Raw genomic sequence first — 21,933 nt, forward strand, 5'->3', positions numbered from 1 at the left:
ACACACACACACACACACACACACACACACACACACACACACACACAGTGTTTGGCTGCACTTAGCTTCACACACACCCACTGATGATAACCATTAATAACCATTAGCCAGGATGTCACAGAATTTTGTTAAATAACATGTTCAAGGGCATTCGCAGCTCTCGATGCCAACGCTCGCATCTACTCTACTTCTGTTCTCTCAGTGCTGGTTGTGCATGTCCACCTGCATGCTACTTACAATATAAAAACAGCTTGTTAAACTCCATAACGGCGCATACATATTAACAAGAAACCGGCGCCCGTGTTCTTGGGAGTGTCTACTTTCTTTGGTGTGTTTACGATCCCTTGGCATCTGTAGAAAAAGAAGGGAGGTGTAATCTTTCTTTTGGCAGACTTGCCTCCTCCAGGCCCCCACCGGACCCTATCAGCGCCCGGCTACACCGCCGCCACCCCGGCCTGTTTCTTGTTCCACTATGTGGACACACAAAGACCTTGTTTGTCCTCCCTCTGCCTGCCCTCCTCCAAACTTATCACCACCCAAACGCCCAGCCAAGAGGGGCGAGGGAGGGGAGAGATAAAAGGATGAGAGAAAAGGGCAGGGGAGAAATTACATGTAGAAGTGCGCGGGAGGGAAGAGAGAAAAACAAAAGGGGGGGGGGAAGCATACGCTGACATAAAGATATCACAGGTGGCGTTGTGGTAAACACAAAGTGAGAGAGGAGAGCATCCATCCATCACCGTCTCTTCTTTAAATGTTATCTTTTGTGCTCTGCAAGTAAGGCCTGGAAACAACCAGGGTCCTGAGACAAAAGCAGCTGCCAGTGCTGATGAAGAGCGGACAGTGCTCTTGAGCTGTACTTCCCATGCACACACACACACACACACACACACACACACACACACACACACAAGTGAGTGTGTGCAGGTTAGGAACATGTATACACACAAACACACACAAACTTGAGGAGAGGGAGATAAGGCTTTCAAGCTGCGTTTCATCCACACAGGAAAACGTATGAAACACATTTAACACATATCAATCTGCATAATTCACTATATTTTCCTGTAACACATTTGTAGCAGAGTTTCTGTCCCCATGCACCTTAAAGTTATGTTTACTGCTGGCAACAGTAAACACACAGGACCACCTATTGACTCACATTGAGCCACTCGTACGCCCATCCTGCTGTGACCTGTGACCCTTCAAATGACGGTACATCTCATCTCACCTCCTCTCGCTGCCGTGCAGAGTTCTGTGGTTTCAAACCCAAGGAAACACTGACACTCTCACATTGGTGCTTGCCCTCATGCGTGCACACATGCCCACGCACACAGTTTTCATGACACACTTCATTGCAAAAACATAAGAGGCTCATTAGCCTTTAAGCCAAATCCAACTCTCTCTTCACCCACCTCTCGTCATTACACACACACACACACACACACACACACACCACAGCTTTTTATTATTACCCTTGATGAGTATGTCCACACACACACATATATGCACAAGACAATTTGAAACATGCTCCTTGCCTGGGAAATGCTGTCTCCACATTCTTCAAATCAGGAGCTGCACATGGCAGAGGAAATGTGGTGGAGAGGGACAAAAAAACAAAAAAAAAGAGAAGAAGTGGGGTGAAGGGGGGGGGGGTATATTCTCACACAGTATGTCCTGGGGTTATTCTCTCCTCTCTACCTCCTCCTCTAGCCTCCCTCCTTCCCTCTCTCTCTGTCTGCTATTGCTCTCCCACTGCTCCTTTCCAAATCCGTCCTCCTTCGTCACCTCACTCCCAGAAGCTCCATTTCTCAGACGACTGGTACTCTTGAGCGGTCGGTGGGGGGGAGGAAAAAATGGAAGGTGGCACAGGAGGGCAGTGGGTGAGGGGGAGGACGGGAGAGCGAGGACTACGATAGTCACCTCCCGTGCGGTCAAAGCGGCAGCGTCAACTCCTTTAATCTCCAAAGAGGGGGGGGGGAGGGAGGAAAAAAAATTGGATCTCTACTCGTCTTCAGCCAGAAATCAGCACTTCTGAGCGTCCTCCTCTTTCCGCCTCTTCAGCCAGATCACTCATCTTTTCTCCTCAGCCTCCTCTCTTCCCTGCTCTGTCTCCCTCTTCTCTCCCTTCACGGCAGGTTTGGGCTATTCATTCAGACGTCAGGCTCACTCCGTCAGCCTTTTGTTGCGAGTCACAGAAAGACAGAGAGAGCGAGAGAGGGAGCGAGAGAGAGAGAGAGAGAGAGTGAGAGAGAGAGAGAGAGAGGAAGGGGTGGGGGGAGAAAAATGGTAAAAGACGAAAAAATACAGAAAAAACAAGCCGGTGCCACAGCTATGCAGAAGAAAATAAAAGAGGGAGGTAAATAAGAAAGACCAAAGAGAGGGAGCAAAAAATCCTTGAAGAGCACCAGTCACAGTGAGAGGTGCAGCGCTCCTGGCACACGTTCGACTCCCTCTTCCATTCTCTCCGACCTTCCCCTTCGCTCAACATATTTTCCTTCTTTTTTTTCCCTCCCTCCCTCCCTCCCTTTCTGTTTTATTATTTGTGATCCGGCCTTCACGGTCCTTTAAGAGTGCCAGCCCCCCCCCCTTTCTTCTCAGTCTCACTCCGTCTTGCTCACAAACTCTCCTTCGCGATCTCAGTCTGCAATTTTCATCCTCGCTCTTTAACAGGAGTTGATTGGTTTTGCCTTCCAACGAGCCATTAAGTGCGTCACTTCAAGGCTCCAACACCAGCGTTCACGTCAATACTTCATGCTTGAAAGCTGAGGTGTGCACTCACACGTGCATGCAACCAGACTGGAAGAATGGCATGCAAAGACAGGTTAAATGTTTTACTGTAGCACAAACATCTGGGGTTCAGTCCTTTGAAATAGAAAACCCTGCAGTTACAAAATGAATCCTCATATGTAACAATAACAACTCTCTGCACACCTGCTACTGAGCTCTCTGGGGGATTAAGAAAAGCAGTGTGTGTCTCAGAGTGGTGGTTGTGTGTGTACTTGCAGACACAAGCACAAAGGAGTCCTACTCGTGAACTTATGGTAACACTTAGGAAAATCCTCCCAGGAGTCTAATTGATCCTGGGATCTAAACCCAAGCAGTAACAGCAGGTTTACTACTACGCATGGTGTGAGACTTTGTCTCTGACGGACACTTTGAAAAGGATTTTGATAATGAAGGTTAAGAAGGGCTTCCGGGTCGTCGTACACAGACACAACACTGCTTTTGTGGAGGGAGAGCATGCATTCTGAAATCTGGCATTCGTTACAGTTCAGAAGTGCAACCGTGTTGATAGTCAAAGGCAAACATTTTGATTGTTCAAGCTTTTCAAAAAGTACAGATTCACTTATTTTCCTTGTAATGCATAAACGCTATTTGAATACGTCACCTCAGGATATTACAGTATGATGGACATTTTCTACAATTGTCAGATATTATAGAGCGAACAATTTATCAATTAATTAGAAAATGATAGTTGCGGCGGTAAAACCTTTGGTATTAGTGCATGACAGATATGTCAGCAGCAGTATTGTCAGATACTATAAGTGAGACATTACAGTGCATAACTGTTTTACAGGCCGCATTGTTTTATCGCTTTCTTTCTTAATTCGAATTTGAAGATCCCATCAAAGCATTTATGACTTATACAAATGTAAATTTGATTTGATATGATTTTTCCTATAAAAAGGTTTGATTACCTAATGAAAAATTAGCTCACTAAAAAAATCCCAAATCTACGATTATGCAAATGTTTTTCATAAAATAAGTGTTAGTTGCAGACCTCTGATGACTGAGTGAACAAATGAATGTGTTACTGTAAGAAACTGTAAGAAAAGTGACAAAATCAACAAACTACACCTGCAGTATCCTGCTGTATTGTGCACACTGTGTTTACTGTAGTGTACCGCGTGTATTGATCGTGAGTTCAACAGGAGTGTAGTGAGTTTAAAGGGTTCCATTGAGGAGGTTTTGTTACAACGTATAATCAGAGATCACAAACAGGGCCCGGAGTAAAAAAAAGCCTCATTCATGAAAAAGAGAGCGCTGGAGGGAGAAGAGGTCTAGGGTAAAATATGACCTCGAAAATCCACCATCCCATCTGCCTCTTCTGATCTACATGATGTGCTGTTGCCAAATGATTGAAACACGAATGCGGGCGAGAGGAGAGAGATAGATGGCACAGCTGCAGGTGGACAACAGATGTTGAGGCTTTTTTGTGTACTTTGTTTTTTCAGGGAGGCGATTGCAGCACATAGATTCTTGTTCTCCCATTCATACCCCGTCTGTGCATCGCTCCACCTCTCCAACACCATCCCTCTCCTCCACCTTTCTCTTTCTCTGTGACTTGAGCCAACTGGCCTGATTAGAGAGAGAAAGAGATGTAAAAGAGGATGTGTGTGTGTGTGTGCGTGTGTGTGTTGAGGGGATGAATGTTGGAAGGCGTTGCTTATTACACCTTTCATGTGTGCTGTAGGCTTAGTCAAATAGAGTGTGAACAGGCATCCATGAAAAATGAAACAGTGATCCATGGACAAATATGCAGACATGCACAAATGCACAGAGATACTGAGTCATCCAGCACCTGGTTGCTTTAAGTTTAGCTTCCTCAAATGTGTTGTTTTGGCCAAATATCAGAAAAGAACATTATATATATTAAGGATGAAATATGGAGTGACGGCTGCTCACACACTTACAGACACACACAAATAATCTGCCCTGTGTGAGACTAAAAACACAGTGAAACACAATCCCATTTACAGCCCTGTGTGATCCTGAACACGACTGACATGCCGACTGAGAAATGTTTCATATTTTCCTTCGGTGCAAATGAGATTCATCTGCACCTCTAAACATATCCCCCCCCCCCTCGCTTTTGTTAAAACACAGCCAAGCAAAGTGTCAAGTTCTGCAACGCCTTGTCACACACACATACACACACACACACACGTGCACACGCACACGCACACACACACACACACACACGCACACACACACACACACAGTGCATACAAAGAACATGGTCATCTTTGTCTATTCACTCTGATTTAACACCCGTGAAGATTTCATTTTCTCAAAATGAATAATTCAGGGTGACTCCCCGGTCGGCATTGAGAGGAGACGAGGAAAGGAGACGAAAGGAGAGAATATGAGATGATAGGATAGGAAAGGAAGCAAGAGGATGAAAGGAAAGGAGAGGTAGGAGGGGAGGTAGCAGGACTGAGGAGAGTAGGAGTCAGGGTCTTTACGGTTCTCATTTCACAGCTTTTATTCTCCTCTTTTTTTTTTTGAGCTACAAATGTTTTGAGCATGTGACCTCTTGTATTTGTCCTTCCTCCACCGCTGCTTCTACAACCTCCAGTTAATCACTTCAAGTCTCGCTGAAAGGATGCAGCAAACTTGCCAGAAAGAGCCTTTTCGCCTCCATGGTCAGATTTTACCTTTCAAGGTCCAGTTTGTGCTGATGGCACCAGTACAGACTAATATCTGTACTTTGTACACACAACTACATCCACAAACAAATAGACACAGACGTGCCTGGCTGACAGACGTCATTCACTCTCAGAGGGAATTGTGGAAAAATGTAACAATGACGGTTCAGGTTTACAAAGCGTTCTTTTTCCTCATAATAAAAATAAAACAAATAAAAACTTTAGGTTGTCCTCCTGCTATCCTTCCCTCCTTCACTTGCTCCAAAAGTTTCCATTCATGTAATCTCCCGTTTTACACTCCTCCACCGATTTCTAAGACTCTATCACTGCCTCTAACGCAGTCAATACTTCAATATTCAATCTAAAGCAGCCCTCTGTGCATTTAACTCCATTCCTGGGTCTTTCTGGCGCTATCTTCTCCTCTGTTCTGCTGTTTTTGGTTGGGTTCAATCACCACCCATCCTCCCACTTCCCTCGTTTCCCTAATTTTCCTGCAGACGAGCTCTGTAACCCACAACCACAGCAATGGATGAATGTGCTGAGCTGGGTATGACGTTTGTTTAGAGACATATTTCTCCCATTACCTCAACCCCCCCCCCCCACATCTCTACTCTCTTGAGTTAGGAGAGAGTCAGAGAAAAATCCTTTCCTACAAAGATTAATTTACAAAGGGAGAGGAGACAAAGAGAAACTGGGATCAATTTATACAAAGAAAATGAGTACTTAGGATTTGTATAAAGCAAATGCTGTGAATGTGACCACAGACGTTGTTCAGTCTTGAGGGGAAAGAAAATCACTGCTTGATATTAAGTGAAACATCTGGAGGTGAGAGGAACTCTGCATTGTGCCACAACAGACGCCACACCTGCCAACAGCAGCTTGCACACAGACACAAATACAAAGAACACACACGGGCTGTTTAGAGTTTGTGATGTGGGAGGATAGGATGTCCCCAATGTCCCTCAACATAGAAACACAGCAGTATCCTTGATGATTAAAAGACATGGCCATCAGCTTTAATTATCTAAACTTTGCAAATTTGGTTTGGCTCCAAATACTACGGCACCCATAAGCCTCTGCTGCTATTGCAATTGGGAACAAAATACTGCACCGTAGTCAATCAATTCATACAAATCTGACCCAGAATGAGATAATTACTTGATTATGTTTCCAAAATGAGTTCTCTCCTCTACCTTTCTATGGACCCAAGCTTGTAACTTTGTTTTTTTTATTAAACCAGATATATTCTTACACGTTTGCTCATCTTTTGTAGAAAAGATTCAACCAAAAGATTTTACACATCCAAGCCTTGGAAGTACTCCAACTGCCAGGCACTTATTATTGTATCCACACCAAGTCAACAGTACTTTGACTTACCTTTTTAATTTGACTTTCTACAGATTTAAACAGAAGAGGCTTTACATTTTCAAAAGGCACAATTACGATAATGTCTTTGTCAATCCATTGTTGCCCGCAAAACACCCCAATTTAATCCACTGGCTGCATTACTAAAGCATTACTAAAGGTTGCAGCACTGGTGAAACTATGCCAGAGTGACCAGCAGCGTAACGAAAGCAACCTTTGACTGTCAGCCCAGATTAAGGCCAAAGTTTGACCCTCAAAGTCTAAAAGCAACACTGACATCTAGCCTCATCTCCATTGAGAGTCCAAGGTTGACTGACAGCTGTCAACGCCCTGTTTCCCCTCCCCCACCATGCAAGCAATCATCATCATCTATCAGCAGCTGGTCTCTCTCTCTCTCTCTCTCTCTCTCTCTCTCTCTCTCTCTCTCTCTGTAACAACTGCCGGAAGCTCTGAGCTGGACCCAGTTAATACATAATCTGCCATCTCCAAAACTAATACGCCACAACCCTTCCCCCCCCCCACGCCCATCATCACGCTAGGCCTGAGTAAGGAGTAAGAATAGCGGCTACTGTGTCATGCGGATCAGAACTGACCTGAGCCGGCATCCGGTCGCCTAGCCAGAGTCCACGGAAGGAAGCCAACACACTCCGCAGGGTGGAGGTGAAAGAGTGGAAGTCCCACAGTATCATATATGGTGATTATGCCGGGGTGGGGGATGGGGAGGCCTAGTTAGTCATATAAAGGCGGGGTCTTGCTCAAGGGTATTCCACAAAGCATCATATACCGAGGAGGGCGGGGGCATGCCATCTGTATTTACACAAGGGCTGTTAGTTCAGAGAGACATTCTTTTTGGTTGTGGGTGCAAACTCACTGCCGTAACTAATTAATTGTCTGACGCTTTCACAATATCAGGCGCTCATAACAAATTGGATTTTAAGGAATGCAAAATGTGTTATTGCTGCAATATAATGTTATAAATTTCAATAATTTATTTAAACCGAAAGGCTAAATAGTATTTTGTCGGGTCTAAAATGTATAATTCCTTTAAAAATATGCAAGAAAATGCTTTTATTTTGCATTTATCACCCACACAAAGGATGGATATGATTAATTAATACTTTTTTCCTGATGCATTAGCTTAACCAGACATTTTGTTAAAAAGGAAGTAACATGTACATTTGCGGTGTCTTCTGACAATGGACCGACCTTTTCACTAGAGAGGCAAATCTGCCTACGATTACCACAAAAAAAAAAAAAAACACGTTGCCTAGCAACATACAATTTAGGGATATGCTTTCAGAGCAGCTTTGCGGCTGTGTCCATTAACAGATGAAATTACTAAAGCAACAAATGTCAGCCACATGCAAATGAGGTCTACTCTGCTGACTGTGTGTGTGTGTACCAACATTGCGATGCATGTGTATGTGGCAGACTTGAAGACATCCTTTCAAAAGCATGTGTCCTCCTGAGCTCGGAGCGGCAGTCTGTTTGCACAGTCAAGCCATAGGGAGTCTTTTAATATCTGCTCTTCTTAGGGCCAAAATATCATAGAGGCAAGAGAGAGCAATCGTGTGTTCCCAGTCTGCCTCGGACCCCTATTTTATTCCATTTCAACCTACTGGCAATGTGAGGTAGTTCACAGAGTCCAGCAGAAAGACAGGAAGCTGGTCTGAACAAAATGAGAATATCTGTGGATTAGTGCAGCAGTGGAAATGGAGGATCTGAAGGATTAAACCCCCCTCCTCTCTTCTCATTACAACCTGCACAGAGAAAATTACACACAATCACACATCGGCCATCGGCACTGTAATTCGATTTTATCTGTCCAGTGATGCGGCTAGTCAGCCTCTGGTGAGCAGGTGTTGATGGAGAAATCAGTCCTTATTGCCCAAAATGTCTGAAATATACTTTTATCAGGCCTTGGGAGTGAAAAGAAGATAATTTTGTTATGCGGAATTAAAGCTTTAATCTGATATGGGTAAATGATTCAGGTGATTATACAATAAGGATTCATTCAATGACTGAATTAATTTAATTTCAGACTGGATTCAAAACATGAATTTGGGACAAAAAAAAAACAGCTGGAAAAAACAACTACATAATGAAAAGTTTGCCTTTAACTCAACAGTCAGGTCAGTAGTCCACAGTGACAGCAGCAGGACTGATGGACGGCTGTGAATCCTGATTGGCTGTATAGACTTTCCAGGCTACTCTGATGCACCCACCTTATTATCATAATGCAATAAAACAACCATGCGTACAACAACAAGAGCTAGGGGGCTGTGAAGAGCAGACAGGTCTTCATCAAAAACAGCTGCAGTTACAAAGGTACCACAGCTAAAGAGCTACATACAACTAATCCTGCAACACTATGAATACTGTATAGTTGAGGCAGATTAAATGATTTAAAAAGTGGCCTGAGCTTTTGATTTTGCTCCAATTGTTCACCAAGAGAAAATATCTTTGCAAGGAGACTGTGCCAAATTCAGACACACACATTGTTCACACACGCACACACACACACACAAACGCCAGGACACAGTCAACCCTACTGCACACTATATCTGACTTTTCTGATGATAGAAGTCTTAATGTGAACTGTTCACACATGAATGCAGCGATTGACAGACTGTAACGTGAAGTCAGTGTGCAGTTGTTAAAATTTAAAAAGGTATCAGAAAGGGTGCTGACAGCTGTTCCTCCCAAACCCTCCATACTGCGCCTCATCAAGGCTGTTTTGTGTTGTATTTGATGGGGCGATATGCCATTCTGACAAAAGAACCACATGAGATTACTGAAATAATAAAGGACTTGACACAAAGTATATGGAAGTCTGACAAATCTGGCTCTCACAGAGATAAGCAGACAAGACAGCCGGATGTAAGTATCGTTTTAGGATCGTGGCAAATGTAGAAACCAAAATTAGGACAGGGAATGGATTGCCAGAATGTCTCAGTAAAAGTTATTCTTTTACGGTATTAATCATAATCCTGACAACAGCTTTAGAAAAGGGATAGTCAGCAAGCAATTTAGATTTCACTCCACTGGACTAGATGAGAAAGAAAGCCACACCATTTATCTATTGTTGATGTAATGAGAACAAACACAGGACAGCAAACAAATGACAGCACTGACCGAAAAGATAAAATGATTTACAAAAAGGGCTCACTTAATATTCTCATTGTGTTGGGGCTTTCTTAAGGTCACACATCATGCATTACACCAGCATACACATTCAGCTAAATAGATCACAAGCCCCTCAGCTGAATGATGGTTTCACAAACCAGTATACCAAAAAACCCACAAAAAACCCCACTAATTTGACAGAGATGGTATGCACACCAACGATTCATCACAATGAAGGGTGACAATACATTTCTGGTGCCCTCTTATTCTCTAAAAGCAAAGACTGCAACCCAATGCTCAAGTTGTTGCTGAATGTGCATTGGGATGCATACCCTTATATACTGAATGGCCCTTAGAAATGTTAACCAAATTGTGAAGGCATGATATGATTCTTAACAATGCAGCAGCAGCGCTTCGTGGAGCTATTCAAAGCAATGAGAGGATTTGAGAAAGGAGTCTTATATAAAGCATGGCAAAAATGAAGAGCTCAAGCACAAATCAATTTTCTTATCTATTTAAAATATGTGAAACAGCGATAAGAAAGTGCGACGAAATTTAACAATTAATCGGAAAAGAAAACATGATGAGGATGAAAGGAGAAAAAAAGGATTTACTTGTATCTGGTGACGCCATAGTGGACACGATGACTGGTGGACCCGTGCGTCGACTTAGTTTCTGGTTAACAGCCAGGGTACTTTGGCCTGGGGGTCCCATAATGACGAGAGCATTGTCCTGTGCATTTCCCCCACCCTTACGCATCATCTGAGGACTGGGGTGAGGGCTGTGCATGGGTGACAATGGCAGTACGTTCCTGTCCCTCTTCATCAGCTCCATAGGCACTGTGTAATTGGTAGAGTACGCTTTAGGGACCTGTTGTGGTGGCTGTGTTAAAGCTGGCAAGGACACAGGCATCTGCTGTGGCATACCTGAAATGGAGTGCATAGACCCTTGTATGGAAGGCATTGACCCAGTCATTTGCTGTGGCATCATCTGCATACCATGCATGGGCACCCCCCCAGAAGCATAGGCTGACATGGGTCTTGATTGAACAGGCATAAGTGCTCCAGTGTATGACCCCGGGGAGCGAGGTGGTTGACCTGGGTAGCCTCCAGAGGCTTCCATGAGGTGCTGAGATGGGGCACTATTGGGCCTCCTACCCATTACATCTCCCATCCTTGGGGAGATGGTCTGCATGCCCCCAGGGGTCTGTGGGTGCATCATTTGGGCATCCAAGGTTAAAGCCTGTGAGGGGTGCGTTGGATGATGCTGCTGCTGGTGGTGGTAGATGTCTGAGCGATGGCTAAAGCTATTGGAGCGGCCTCTCATGGGTGTCTGAGGTTGGGAGGGGGCTGGCGGAGCCTCAGTGGACCGCTTAAAGTTGTGGACCAAGCGAGACAGTACACGAGCCTGGCCGAGGTTGGGGGCGACGGTGCGGACATCATTCTCCTCCATAACAGCCAGCATGCTAGTGGAGTCAAATCCCTGGTGGATAAGTGAGGAGATGGTGCTCTCGGAGAGGCCCTCATTTCGCAGCAGGGCAAGGAACTCAGGGTCAACTGTCTTCTTGGGGTCCAAAGGCAAAAGCGTCTGTGGGGCAATGGGGGGAAGTGGAGGAAAAGGAGCAGGAAGTGGAGTGACTGGTGGAGGAGGGACTGAAGTTTGGGCCACCTGCGCAAGGGCAGGTGCAATTGGAGCAACTGCTGCGGTCTGCACTGTGGCAGGTGGAGCCATCATAGAAAGGTTAGGGTCGGAGGAAGGCATTGTAGGTGGAGGTGGCAGGGGCTGTTGCAGATGCTGCTGCAACTGTTCTTGCTGAAGTTGCTGTTGCTGTAACTGCTGTTGTTGAAGCTGTTGCTGTTGTAATTGTTGCTGTTGAAGTTGTTGCTGCTGTATTTGTTGTTGCTGAAGTTGCTGTAACTGCTGCTGTTGTATCTGTTGCTGTTGAAGTTGTTGCTGTTGTATTTGTTGTTGTTGCTGCTGTTGGATGGAGAAGGGTGAGGCGGTCTCTTGCCTCATAATCATACCTTGACTGGAAGGATCTACTACTAGACAGGTGGCACCCTGCTGCTGGGGATCCAACGGACGACCATTAATATCAGTATAGACCGTTTGACCGGTCATAGGTGGAGGCTCACTGGCATACCGAGGAGATGCATGCTCCATACCATAGTGTGTAGGAGATGGCTCCCGAGAGGGTATGCGCTGTTGGCCATCCGACGTCATTTTGGCAGCAGTTCCAGCAGTATAACTCCTAGTCATCTCATGTGCGGTTGGAGGGGGAGGGGGAGGAGGGAGAGGTGATGTAGGGGCTTGCGGTCCTGCTCTTCCTCCCTGACCTTGATCCCACACAGCACGAGCCCCAGGTGCCATCCCAAAATGAGAGCCAGACCTACTGAGTGGGTGCGGGTGAGGTGGCGGAGGCTGGTAAAAGCCCTCGGGTGGCCGAGGAGTCATGGCCGGGTCATGGGAATAGTAATCCTGATGCGAAATGGATCCTCGATGAGCCATGGGCGCTCGTTCGTAATTGTTTAGATCAGGAACAGAGCCCTTCCTCAGCCCCCGTGGGTCCTGTCGCTCTGCGTAAACCTGTCCGTACAGAGAGTCTTGGCAGGAATACGGGTTGCGTTTCAAATCCAGGTCAGGGGGATGCACTCCTGGTGGAGGTTCGTACCACCCTCCTCCCTCTCCGTATGACAGAGAGTTCCGCCGGCCGGCTACTCTTGCCTGCTGCTCGTAGACACTCTCAGTCCTGTCCCACTGACCCTCATTCCCCCCTAATGTGTCCCAACTGTGGGAGCGACCAAGACTCAACTGTTTGTTAGGGACAAGCATTGGCAAAAAAGGAAAATGTAGAGAAAAAGATTACGGAGGAAAAGTAAAAAGGCACAAAACAGAAGAAAATGTTCCGCTTCTACCTGTTTGTGAGAGTTGTCTTTCAAGTCTTCTTGTACAGTAGCACCAAAAAATGAAGCTGTGTCTACCGTTTCACCTGATATCGGGTTGTAATATTGTAAGTCCGCGCTATCAGGTGACTCCCCCTTTGGCTGTCCGTCCTTGAATAATTAATCACTGGTCATGCTGCCTTGTTGCGCGTGAGGAAAGAGGACACCACACACAAACACATTACACAAAACCACACAGACACAGCACAATGCAAAGGTAGCACAGCTACTCCATGAAAGACATGGTAGCAGGCTGCATGCTTGAGATGGCCACCAAACGCTGATTAAAAAAAGACAAAAAAATGAAAGGAGTGGATAGGTTGGGTTATAGGTTGGGATGGGCAGGGGCTTGTACTAATCCAGTAGGGTTTATCTCTCACTTCTCCGGGACGTTTTGCTATGAGGGATTACAACTGAATAAATCCCGTTTAATTCCACTTCCCACTGTGACGTCATGTGAACCAGATAAAAGCGTATCTGGTGATGATGATGATATGATGATGATGGCAATGATTAAGAGTCCACCCTCAAAACCCTTACCCCGTCTTGAAGAGTCACCTACCTGAAGCTGTTGATGATGCACTGTCGTCAACAGGTTTCAGTATCTAGATTCTCAGCGCGGGGAGGGGAGGCCAGACAGGGTGCCGGCTTCATTGAATACAAATGAAATACAGTTCTCTCAGCTAAGTCCCATGTGCTGTCAGTAAACATCAAATCCACTCTGATTGGACACTAATCCTCCAGGCCCCATGCTTGCAGTAGAGCCACCACGCAACTGCTGCCCAACTCTGAAATGTCCTTGATGCCTTTGTGGCGCACACAGTCACTGCCCCACTCTGCTAAATATGAGATCACCACAGACCTGCTGTTTGTATGTTAACTGAAGGACATTCAGACTGCAGAATGCATAACCAAATCTACCTAAAATGTTTGTCTTATTTGCCCTCACAATGATTGTCATTTCAAGCAATATTACCATCCTCAATATTACCATCTGTCATGTAGAGTACAAAGTGTTAAATGAAGGCCATGTGCAGAATCCAAATAGTTTTATTTGGCCATTACATGATTTCTAACCATATGCATCTTACTGTCTTACTGCACCTTCCCCCATCTTTCCTAAAGCTACTCTGATCTCCTCCACTTAGAAAAGCTCTGTAATCTGGATTTGGCCCTTTGCAGAGAAAAGTAAAACCCTAGGGGAGTGTGTGGTGTGTGTGTGTGTGTGTGTGTGTGTGTGGAAGCAGGGGGAGGTTTTCTAACAGCATTTAATCCAAAGCACCTACAACCTTTGCCTTACAAACATACTTTTTGAGCTGCAACACAACACAAGTTAATTGTACTTCATTCAAGTATGAAATTGTCTCGTGGAAGAAGCTCTTTGCACTATGCTGCAGCATTTTATATTATGTTTGGCCATAAGCAAACATGATGATTCATCATTTTGTTTAACCAAGGTGATGTTCAACATAGGACGCTGAAGGTGTTCCTGCTTACCTAGCTGCCTGCATGTCTCACTTCATGTCACTGTGGCTGAAACCTGATTCCTTGTGCAGAGGATCCCAGTTTATTAATGCATGAAAACAGATGTAAGGTGAGGAAGTGTCCGTTTCCATCCAAATCTAATCTCAGAGCGAGGCGGATTAGTAATACATATTTTAGACTGTGAAGGAAGTCTTTTTAATTACTGTCTCAGCATATTGAGAAAAGTTCCTGAATATCTTAGTGCCTGTGGAAACTGTGCAGGCATGTCGGTTGTCGACATCTATATCTTGTTTAATCAGAGTTATGAAATTAAAGTAGGAAGAGATCAGACGCGGAGCGGAGTATTCTGCTACTTTCAGAAGATGACGGGAGAAAGCTGATGACAGGGGCTCCAAAATCTGTTGCAAACAGTTGACTGACAACTTTTTTTTTTTTCTTTTGGTAAGGTGAAAGGAACATTTGTCAGCTTGATGTTAAAAGGTAATTAAAATGGGAAGGTGAGGAGGCAAGAGCTCTCACAGAGATCAAAAACCGATTGTAAAGATGAATTAAGCGGAGAGTTGGAAAGAAAACCCATTTACATTCATCAGAATAAAGCTATTATAAAGTCAGTCACATTTTACAGCCATTTCAAGTATGGGTGTCACCTGTCACCTAAAGGCACACAGTCTATCCTGTTTTTTATTTGAATCATCTGCAATATAGAAACTAATTTCCTTGTCAAAATCCTTTGGAAAAGCCAAACTTCATGTATATCAGTTTTAATTGAAAAGCTCATATCATTGCAAGGTTGGCAATCTCTTTTAGCCTTGAGACTTGAAACTATAGCTGCTTAGATTTAGGAAGAAAATGTTCAGAGCCAATATATGCAAACACATAGACACACATCCATGTCAAGGGCAACATGCTATAGAGTATTTGTGATCCCTTGGCTTCCCCAACCTCATCCACTCCACTCATTACTTCTTCTAGCCCGGCTCTCAAGAGACTGTAGCTTTCAGTGTGCTGCACTCATCACTCATCTCTCATCTTCCCCCCCCCAAACTCAACCTCAAACAGAGCGACAGGAGCAGAGTGTGTACTCAGGGTTTGCCGGTCTAATCCTGACAGAAAATGTAAATCACAGAGTTCTGTTTGCCTCAAACTAAACAATGTTTGACTTTCAAATTCTAATGTTCCTCCATTTGCCATACATGCCAGACTGTGCACACAACGCCAGATTCACTGTAACAGAGGGATTTAGGAATTAAGCCGGGGATTTTAGAACAAATATAATACCACCGCAGCAGAAGCTTATGAAGACCTTACATTGAATAAGACTTGACTGGTGAAAAATGTGAGTAAAACTTTTTAGATGGAGTAAATGAACCTCGAGTGAAGATGCAATTTGGTAGCTCAGGGCTCTTTCAACAGCTAATAGATTTCAGAAAACTCTACTCTAGCCTGGTGTAGTGTACTACTTTTGCTTTTGAATCTCAGTGTTGGAGAAAATTGCATTGAGCAGCAAGTAACAAGACAAACATGATGTACAACAGTGAGATCTGTGGCTAACCTTTCACACAAGACGCTTGCCATTGTTTAATAAACACTCCGCAACTCAATGTCACTCAACCCTCTCAGTCCCTGCCTCCACATTAACATCACAGCCGAGCCAGCAGGGGAACGGGACGTCGATCACTTTACGTGTGCGCTCCTGGGTGCATGTTTTAACTATGTCAAATGTTTGCATGCCTTGCCAACAATCCCATTTAGAAGCTGTCCATCCACCGACTCAAACTCACACACACGCTCGGCTTGCACGATCATGGATCCCCCACTCCACCTTTTTGACCCGGTTCTGCTCGTCTTGTGACGTGCAGCAGTGACAGCGGCCCTCAGCGCTTCGTTAATGTCCCTTTCATTCACACACGCAAAGCGCCGCTAAAGCCTTGGCCTCGGTCTGACGTGCATACATGAATAATCATGCCAACTCAAAGTGAATGCTGCACTGCAACAGAAATAAAAACAACTGTCTCCTACAGTGTGACACGTCACGTATACTCAAGGCATTATTTGAATGTTAAACACACATTGATTTATGCATGCGCGTGGGGCAGGAGGCACGAACTGGAAATGGGATTACAATGCCAGTTCGGTCGCAAAGAGCGCTGTCAGATGAATTGTAATGCACACTTAACAGACACGACATGGCTGCCTTGCATGTGTTTCCAGTGGGATTATTTGTCGAAAGCATCTCCATAGGGACTAAATGGACTGTAAAATGGAGGTTGATGGCTATGAGGCTAGTACTTATCTAAATGACAATCACATACTCAGTTAGAGTAACATTCTGAATTGATATACAGTTTATTATTTTCCTAGTATACATGCACCACATAAACAGCAAGAACAGCCCAAAAATTCTCCCAAATTTCCTCAATGTCAACAATGTAGAGATCCATCTATCCATCTCCTTTTGAACGCTTTGTCGCCGACCCATCTTTCATTCAATCTCCAGCCCGATCCAGGGAAGACACGGGTCATTTAAATACTTGGCGTCGTAGCTGAAGAATTCATTTTGAAACTTGATTTTTCCAGGAACTCATTTCCAACTTTCAATAACAGCAAAGCTACATACCAGCTCGAACAGAGGCAAATACAGACACTGAGTAGAGAAGCGAAACCGTACCAGAACATTGCATTCAGGTGTGCACAAGAGAGTCACACTTTAATGATAATAATAATAACACAATCACACATGCCAGTTTGCAGCAAATTATTATAAGAATTTCCTTCTACCATTTTTCATCTGCTCTTCTCCTTTCTCCCCCCCCCAGTTCTCCATGCCCCTCCCTGCCTCTCCACAAAGCCTATAAAGGGGTCGCGGGTTTTGGTGTGGAGCCCGGAACAAGCCCTAGGGGGGGTCAGGCCCAGAGAGCGCTCCGATGACTTCATGCTAGAACTGGATGCCAGAGCGTAGGGAGACGAGTGGGAGGGAGGGACGAAAGCAAAGAGGTGGATGCAGCAAAGCCCTGAATCTGTGCTGAAAAAGCTCTGGATACGAACCCCCCCTCCTTGCAGGAGAGGATGACATCAGGACACCCCCCCCCCCCCCCTCCCTCCCTTTTCCTCCACAGCCTCCCTGATTGTCGTCTCTCGCAGGTCCCTTAAATGTGAGACTATGAATAATTCACAGACTAAGTTTTACAGTATTTTTGCTTGACTGGCCACATTATTTATTGTTCACTGTTTAAACATCTCCTCTTGTTGTGCACATGACAAAACAAGATTATCAAGGATTAACATATTTATTTAACTGCCAACTAAAACACTTGGACTCGCCATGACAAATTCCACTACCCCACCTTGTGGTGTTTGCGTCCAAGCACAGATTTACAACTTGTAAATCAACATTCAGGAACATGCTGTTACTGCGACCTAGTTCACGTCGCACTGCCGCTCACATCCCGTCTCTGCCCAGATCAGTCAGTTAGCTCTGGCTAAACGGCAATGGCAACGACTCGCGCGGCTGCCCAAGCCAATGCATGCTGGGTACACAGATGGAGCGGACAGAAGGAGAAACGGAGAGGGAGAGAGGGAGAGAGAGAAAAAGGGTGGGGAATGAGAGAGAGAGAGAGTATGGGAACTGATGCTCACAACAGATGTTTGCCACATTTACCTTATTGCAGTTACACTCTTCTTGGCACTTTATCAAAGCCACAACAGAAGGAGCAATTGTACCATATACATTTTGAAAGCTGATATCTAAACCAAACAACGCTGTTATTTACTATTTACCATAGTTTTAGCAGAGGTGAGCCCCCCATCAGAAACAATATATACATAGGACTGTTTATATTTTATACTTATATTTGTTAATAGGGAAAAATGTCCAACGTAATATCGTCAAAATGCTTCATTCATTTTGAGTCGAAAACTCCAAAGATAATTAGATGAACTAGCCGGGGATAATTCCATGATGTTTAATAAAAGTGGTTATTGTTTGGGCTGTGCTCTCCTAACAAAAGTGATCACGAGACATGATGCTTCCAGAGCCGGGGGTTTTATCAGCTCGGCTAAAACAATTTCTTCGGGGAAAATCCTGATTTGATTATCGATTAACTGTCAAAAGTAATTCATCAGGCAAAAAAAAAAGCCAAACATTCTTTGTTTCCTGCTTAGTTTTGACCTTGCGGGTCTAATTTGAAAACCACAAAAATCCAACATGAAAGCAAAGGACAGTGAATCACATGACATATCCTCAGTGGTAAAAAAAAAAAAAAACGCAGCCACCGTTCCGGTCAAATCTACATTCCTGCACCGTGACTACTTTTGATTGGAGTAAACAGCTACACTTAATCAGCCATTTGGAATTGGATTTAGGCCACAGGCGTCGCTCAGTTAGCCACTCATCACAATGAGTAAAGATGTAATCAATGCACTCCGCTGTGAAACAAGTATTGGATTGACACACTTATCCTCTGAAGATAAATAGGAGATTAGAGAAGCTCCTCTCGCTGTCTCGCCGTGTGCAACCCACGACGGCAACGCAATCACAATCACTTCATAACGTTCTTGTTTTTGTCAATACACACAACGCGAACGTTGATTTCTATTACACGCTTCGGTCCCAACACTCTGTTTATAGACAATAGTGGGTGGCTTTGACATTATGGGGCAGAACACCCCATGCCTCTGGTTTTGAAATACCCTTTTTATATGGTTGAGCAGATTTAACGCTACTGTGAAAACAGCATGATTCACCACCCTCTGATCTTTTAGCTTCCTAGATGTGAATCACCCTCCTCTACATATTTTTAAGAGCAGCTGTGATGACTAACTGCAGCAGGGGGAAAAAAAAAAATCCCTCCTCGTCTTTGGTATAGAATGACTTCATTGTTGATAAGCAGAGGAGACATGGATGTCTGTGGGGACAAATGTGGCGGATCAGAAAATATTATAATATGATATTTAGCATGTTGCAGACAGGACACAGTCATTCTAAAGAAAATGGGGAAAAAGTGTTTCCAAGCAAGCAGGCTTGGTGGTTTGGAGAGGTTTGAGATGCCACATGTGGCTCTCATTCTGAGGGTGGAAACATACAGCATCACTGCTTCATTATACTGTGTTTCTCAATCTCAACGTGATTTTTTCCTTCGACATGAGCGAAGAGGAATGTTGATACGTGCTACTCTGTAGTTTTAATCCTTTGGTTTTGCTCATAGAGAGCTGAAGTGAAACTGTAACGTCTATGTTTGGTTTACATAAAGTAAGAAGTCGCGGTTACGCCCACGAGACGCAGCTGGAGACGCAGAGCCTGCACAGAGCCGGGTGTAGACAACTGCATAGATTAACAAGAGAGTGTAGCTGTTGTGTCAGACGGGTGGGTGAAAAACGCGTCCGATATGCGGTTTAGACACGGGGTACGTTTTTTCTTTATAAGATTCTCAGTTGAAATGAAGCATCACGTTAGTTCGCGCAGGACACGGAAGTCATAGGCCCCAGCTGCAATCAGCTGACAGCTTCCAATCAGTCACACACACCAATCACAGCCCATTATCACTACGAGGTGGGCCATTCAAATATGACTCCCTCCTCACTTAAACCCTACCAATGCTGCTACACTCACACTCTTGTATACCCATGGGAGGTTTGCTGCATTGCGCTCCCTGTTTCGGTTTAGCATCCTGCTTGGCTAATCCAGGGAGCATCTTCAGAGCGAAGCAATCAGTGGCAAGCATAATTGTATATTTGTTACAATAAATGGTCAATTCTATGATGTAGTAGGTGTTCCTGACTAAAGTAGAGATAGTAAACCACAGATATATACGTTTCGGTTTCCCACAAAGGTAGATGAATGAAACCCTTCATGAGAGTCTGACAATTATAGAAGCTAGAGGAACAGCAGCTAGCGGCTATACCCACATTACAAAATGTAATCTTGCACAATACAGTAGAGCAGGATGAGTATGATTTTGGACATGCAAATACTTCTGACGGTGGTAAGGGGAAATATTAAGAGAGTAAAAACTTCAGGAAAATCTCCTTTTGACAAAGCACATAAATGCGCGCACACACACACACACACACACACACATACACACACCCACACACACACTCTCCTAGACAGCCTTCAAAGCTGAAGTTTGGTAGTCCGGTCCCAAGGCTCCCTTTTGACACACACAAACACACTTATGCAAACGAACCCACTGGCTTTTTACTGAATTTGTAGCAGCGGGCTGAAAGGCTTGAATACTGGTGGAAACTTCATTTCCATATAACAGCGGAGGGAATCTTTTTTTATAGCTTAAATAAACCTGTGGAACTTATACTCAAATTTACATGTACACACATAAAGACACAAGCATCCCACACAAACTACATAATCAATTTTTCCAGTGGTCTGCGAATGTGTAGCCACCATCTCAAATCCAAATGTACATAAAAAGCAGAAAGAAGAGGAAGAAAGAGGAGTTAAATGAGACTCACCCTCACAGATCTTGTCCAGACGCTGGCGTTTCACTTTATGTTTGTCGACCAGAGCCATCCCCGAGTCAAATGCTCTCTACTCTCTGGATTTTTGTATCCACTTCTCGCCTCCTTAAAGTCTAAAATGCTCCAATCCTCCAGACGTTAACTAGCTGATGTTTTAAACCTGAAATTCAAGGCAGAGGGACAAAGATTATTACCGAAAGCCAGTCTGACAGTGACGTACAGTATCAAATGTGAATATTGCGGCTTTGATTTTTATGTATATCATTGGAATTTGTTGGATTTGAGGGTATTTGTGTTCTTATTCACTATTTTGTAAGGGACCATGTACTGTACAGTATTTAATGTAAATATTGTCATATAAAAGAAGTGTATGATGTGCAAATTAAAGACGATGGAAAGTGTGCACAATACAAAACAAATGCAATCAGCGGCTACAGGGTTGGGTTACTTTTAGCTAAATCTTTGATTTGTCTTTAAAGCTGCTGACAGAACTGTTTTCATCATGTGGTAGATAAGTCCATTGAGTTGTGGCTTCTAACATCATGCTCAGTGAGAAGCTGAATAGTTTGATAACGTTCAGTCAATACTGATCGTGGCTTTGGCTTTCTGAAAGTGCATCACAAGGAAAACAAAAAGAATTGTCACCGGACAGCGATCACGCACAGCTGTCTCCACCTCAAACCTCTCAAAAGTCAGACGTTTACCTTGCAGAAAACGTGACTCTCCACTAGAGGGAGCCTCATCTCAGTGAGCACTATTTATCTAATTTAATGAGGAAATGTCACTTCTGCAACCAGAGCCGTCCAAAATGAGTGGAACACAGCGAGGACCAGACAAACACACAGAGTGAGTGAGTAAATGAGGCGTTTTACGAATCATTTATGTTCAGCGACTGATGCTTCTTTAGAGAGCAATCTTCTAATTGGTTCCTGCAGAAGCCTGAGGGACGCGGCACCGTTTTTCTGAGGGGGGAGGAAGCAGACAGAGATAGACAGAGGAGTGCACAAGAATATACACACACACACACACACACACACACACACACAAGATGACAAGCAAAAATGTAGGCTTGCGCGCGCACACACACACACACACACACTAAGGGTAGCGAG

The 21,933-nt window shown here is 44.4% G+C and overlaps 2 protein-coding genes across 5 annotated transcripts in view; both read right to left on the bottom strand.

Moving 5' to 3' along the window:
• The window catches only part of ctbp2a (C-terminal binding protein 2a), a 55,023-nt gene that overhangs the window by 16,386 nt on the left and 16,704 nt on the right, over positions 1-21,933 (bottom strand). For 2 of the 4 annotated variants that reach the window (XM_031840246.1, XM_031840269.1), the window contains exon 2: positions 20,816-20,981. The exons of 1 other annotated variant lie outside the window; for it this stretch is intronic. In XM_031840246.1, the coding sequence (XP_031696106.1) occupies positions 20,816-20,873 (58 nt within the window). In that variant the 5' untranslated portion in view covers positions 20,874-20,981. Of the gene's footprint in view, positions 1-1,535; positions 5,768-20,815; positions 20,982-21,933 lie in introns of those variants that run through there. One more of the 4 variants, XM_031840254.1, reaches the window with a different exon arrangement.
• Positions 5,855-17,412, bottom strand: LOC116378368 (putative uncharacterized protein DDB_G0291608). Its single transcript, XM_031840235.1, has one exon. The coding sequence runs from the start codon at positions 12,750-12,752 to the stop codon at positions 10,476-10,478; it is 2,277 nt and encodes a 758-aa protein (XP_031696095.1). The 5' UTR covers positions 12,753-17,412; the 3' UTR covers positions 5,855-10,475.

Source organism: Anarrhichthys ocellatus, unplaced genomic scaffold, assembly GCF_004355925.1.
Source record: "Anarrhichthys ocellatus isolate YVR2014 unplaced genomic scaffold, GSC_Weel_1.0 scaffold3, whole genome shotgun sequence".
NCBI lineage: Eukaryota > Metazoa > Chordata > Actinopteri > Perciformes > Anarhichadidae > Anarrhichthys > Anarrhichthys ocellatus.

Excerpts from the sequence above, each read along its gene's own strand:
- LOC116378368 (XM_031840235.1), bottom strand. The coding sequence starts at position 12,752 with ATGCTTGTCCCTAACAAACAGTTGAGTCTTGGTCGCTCCCACAGTTGG.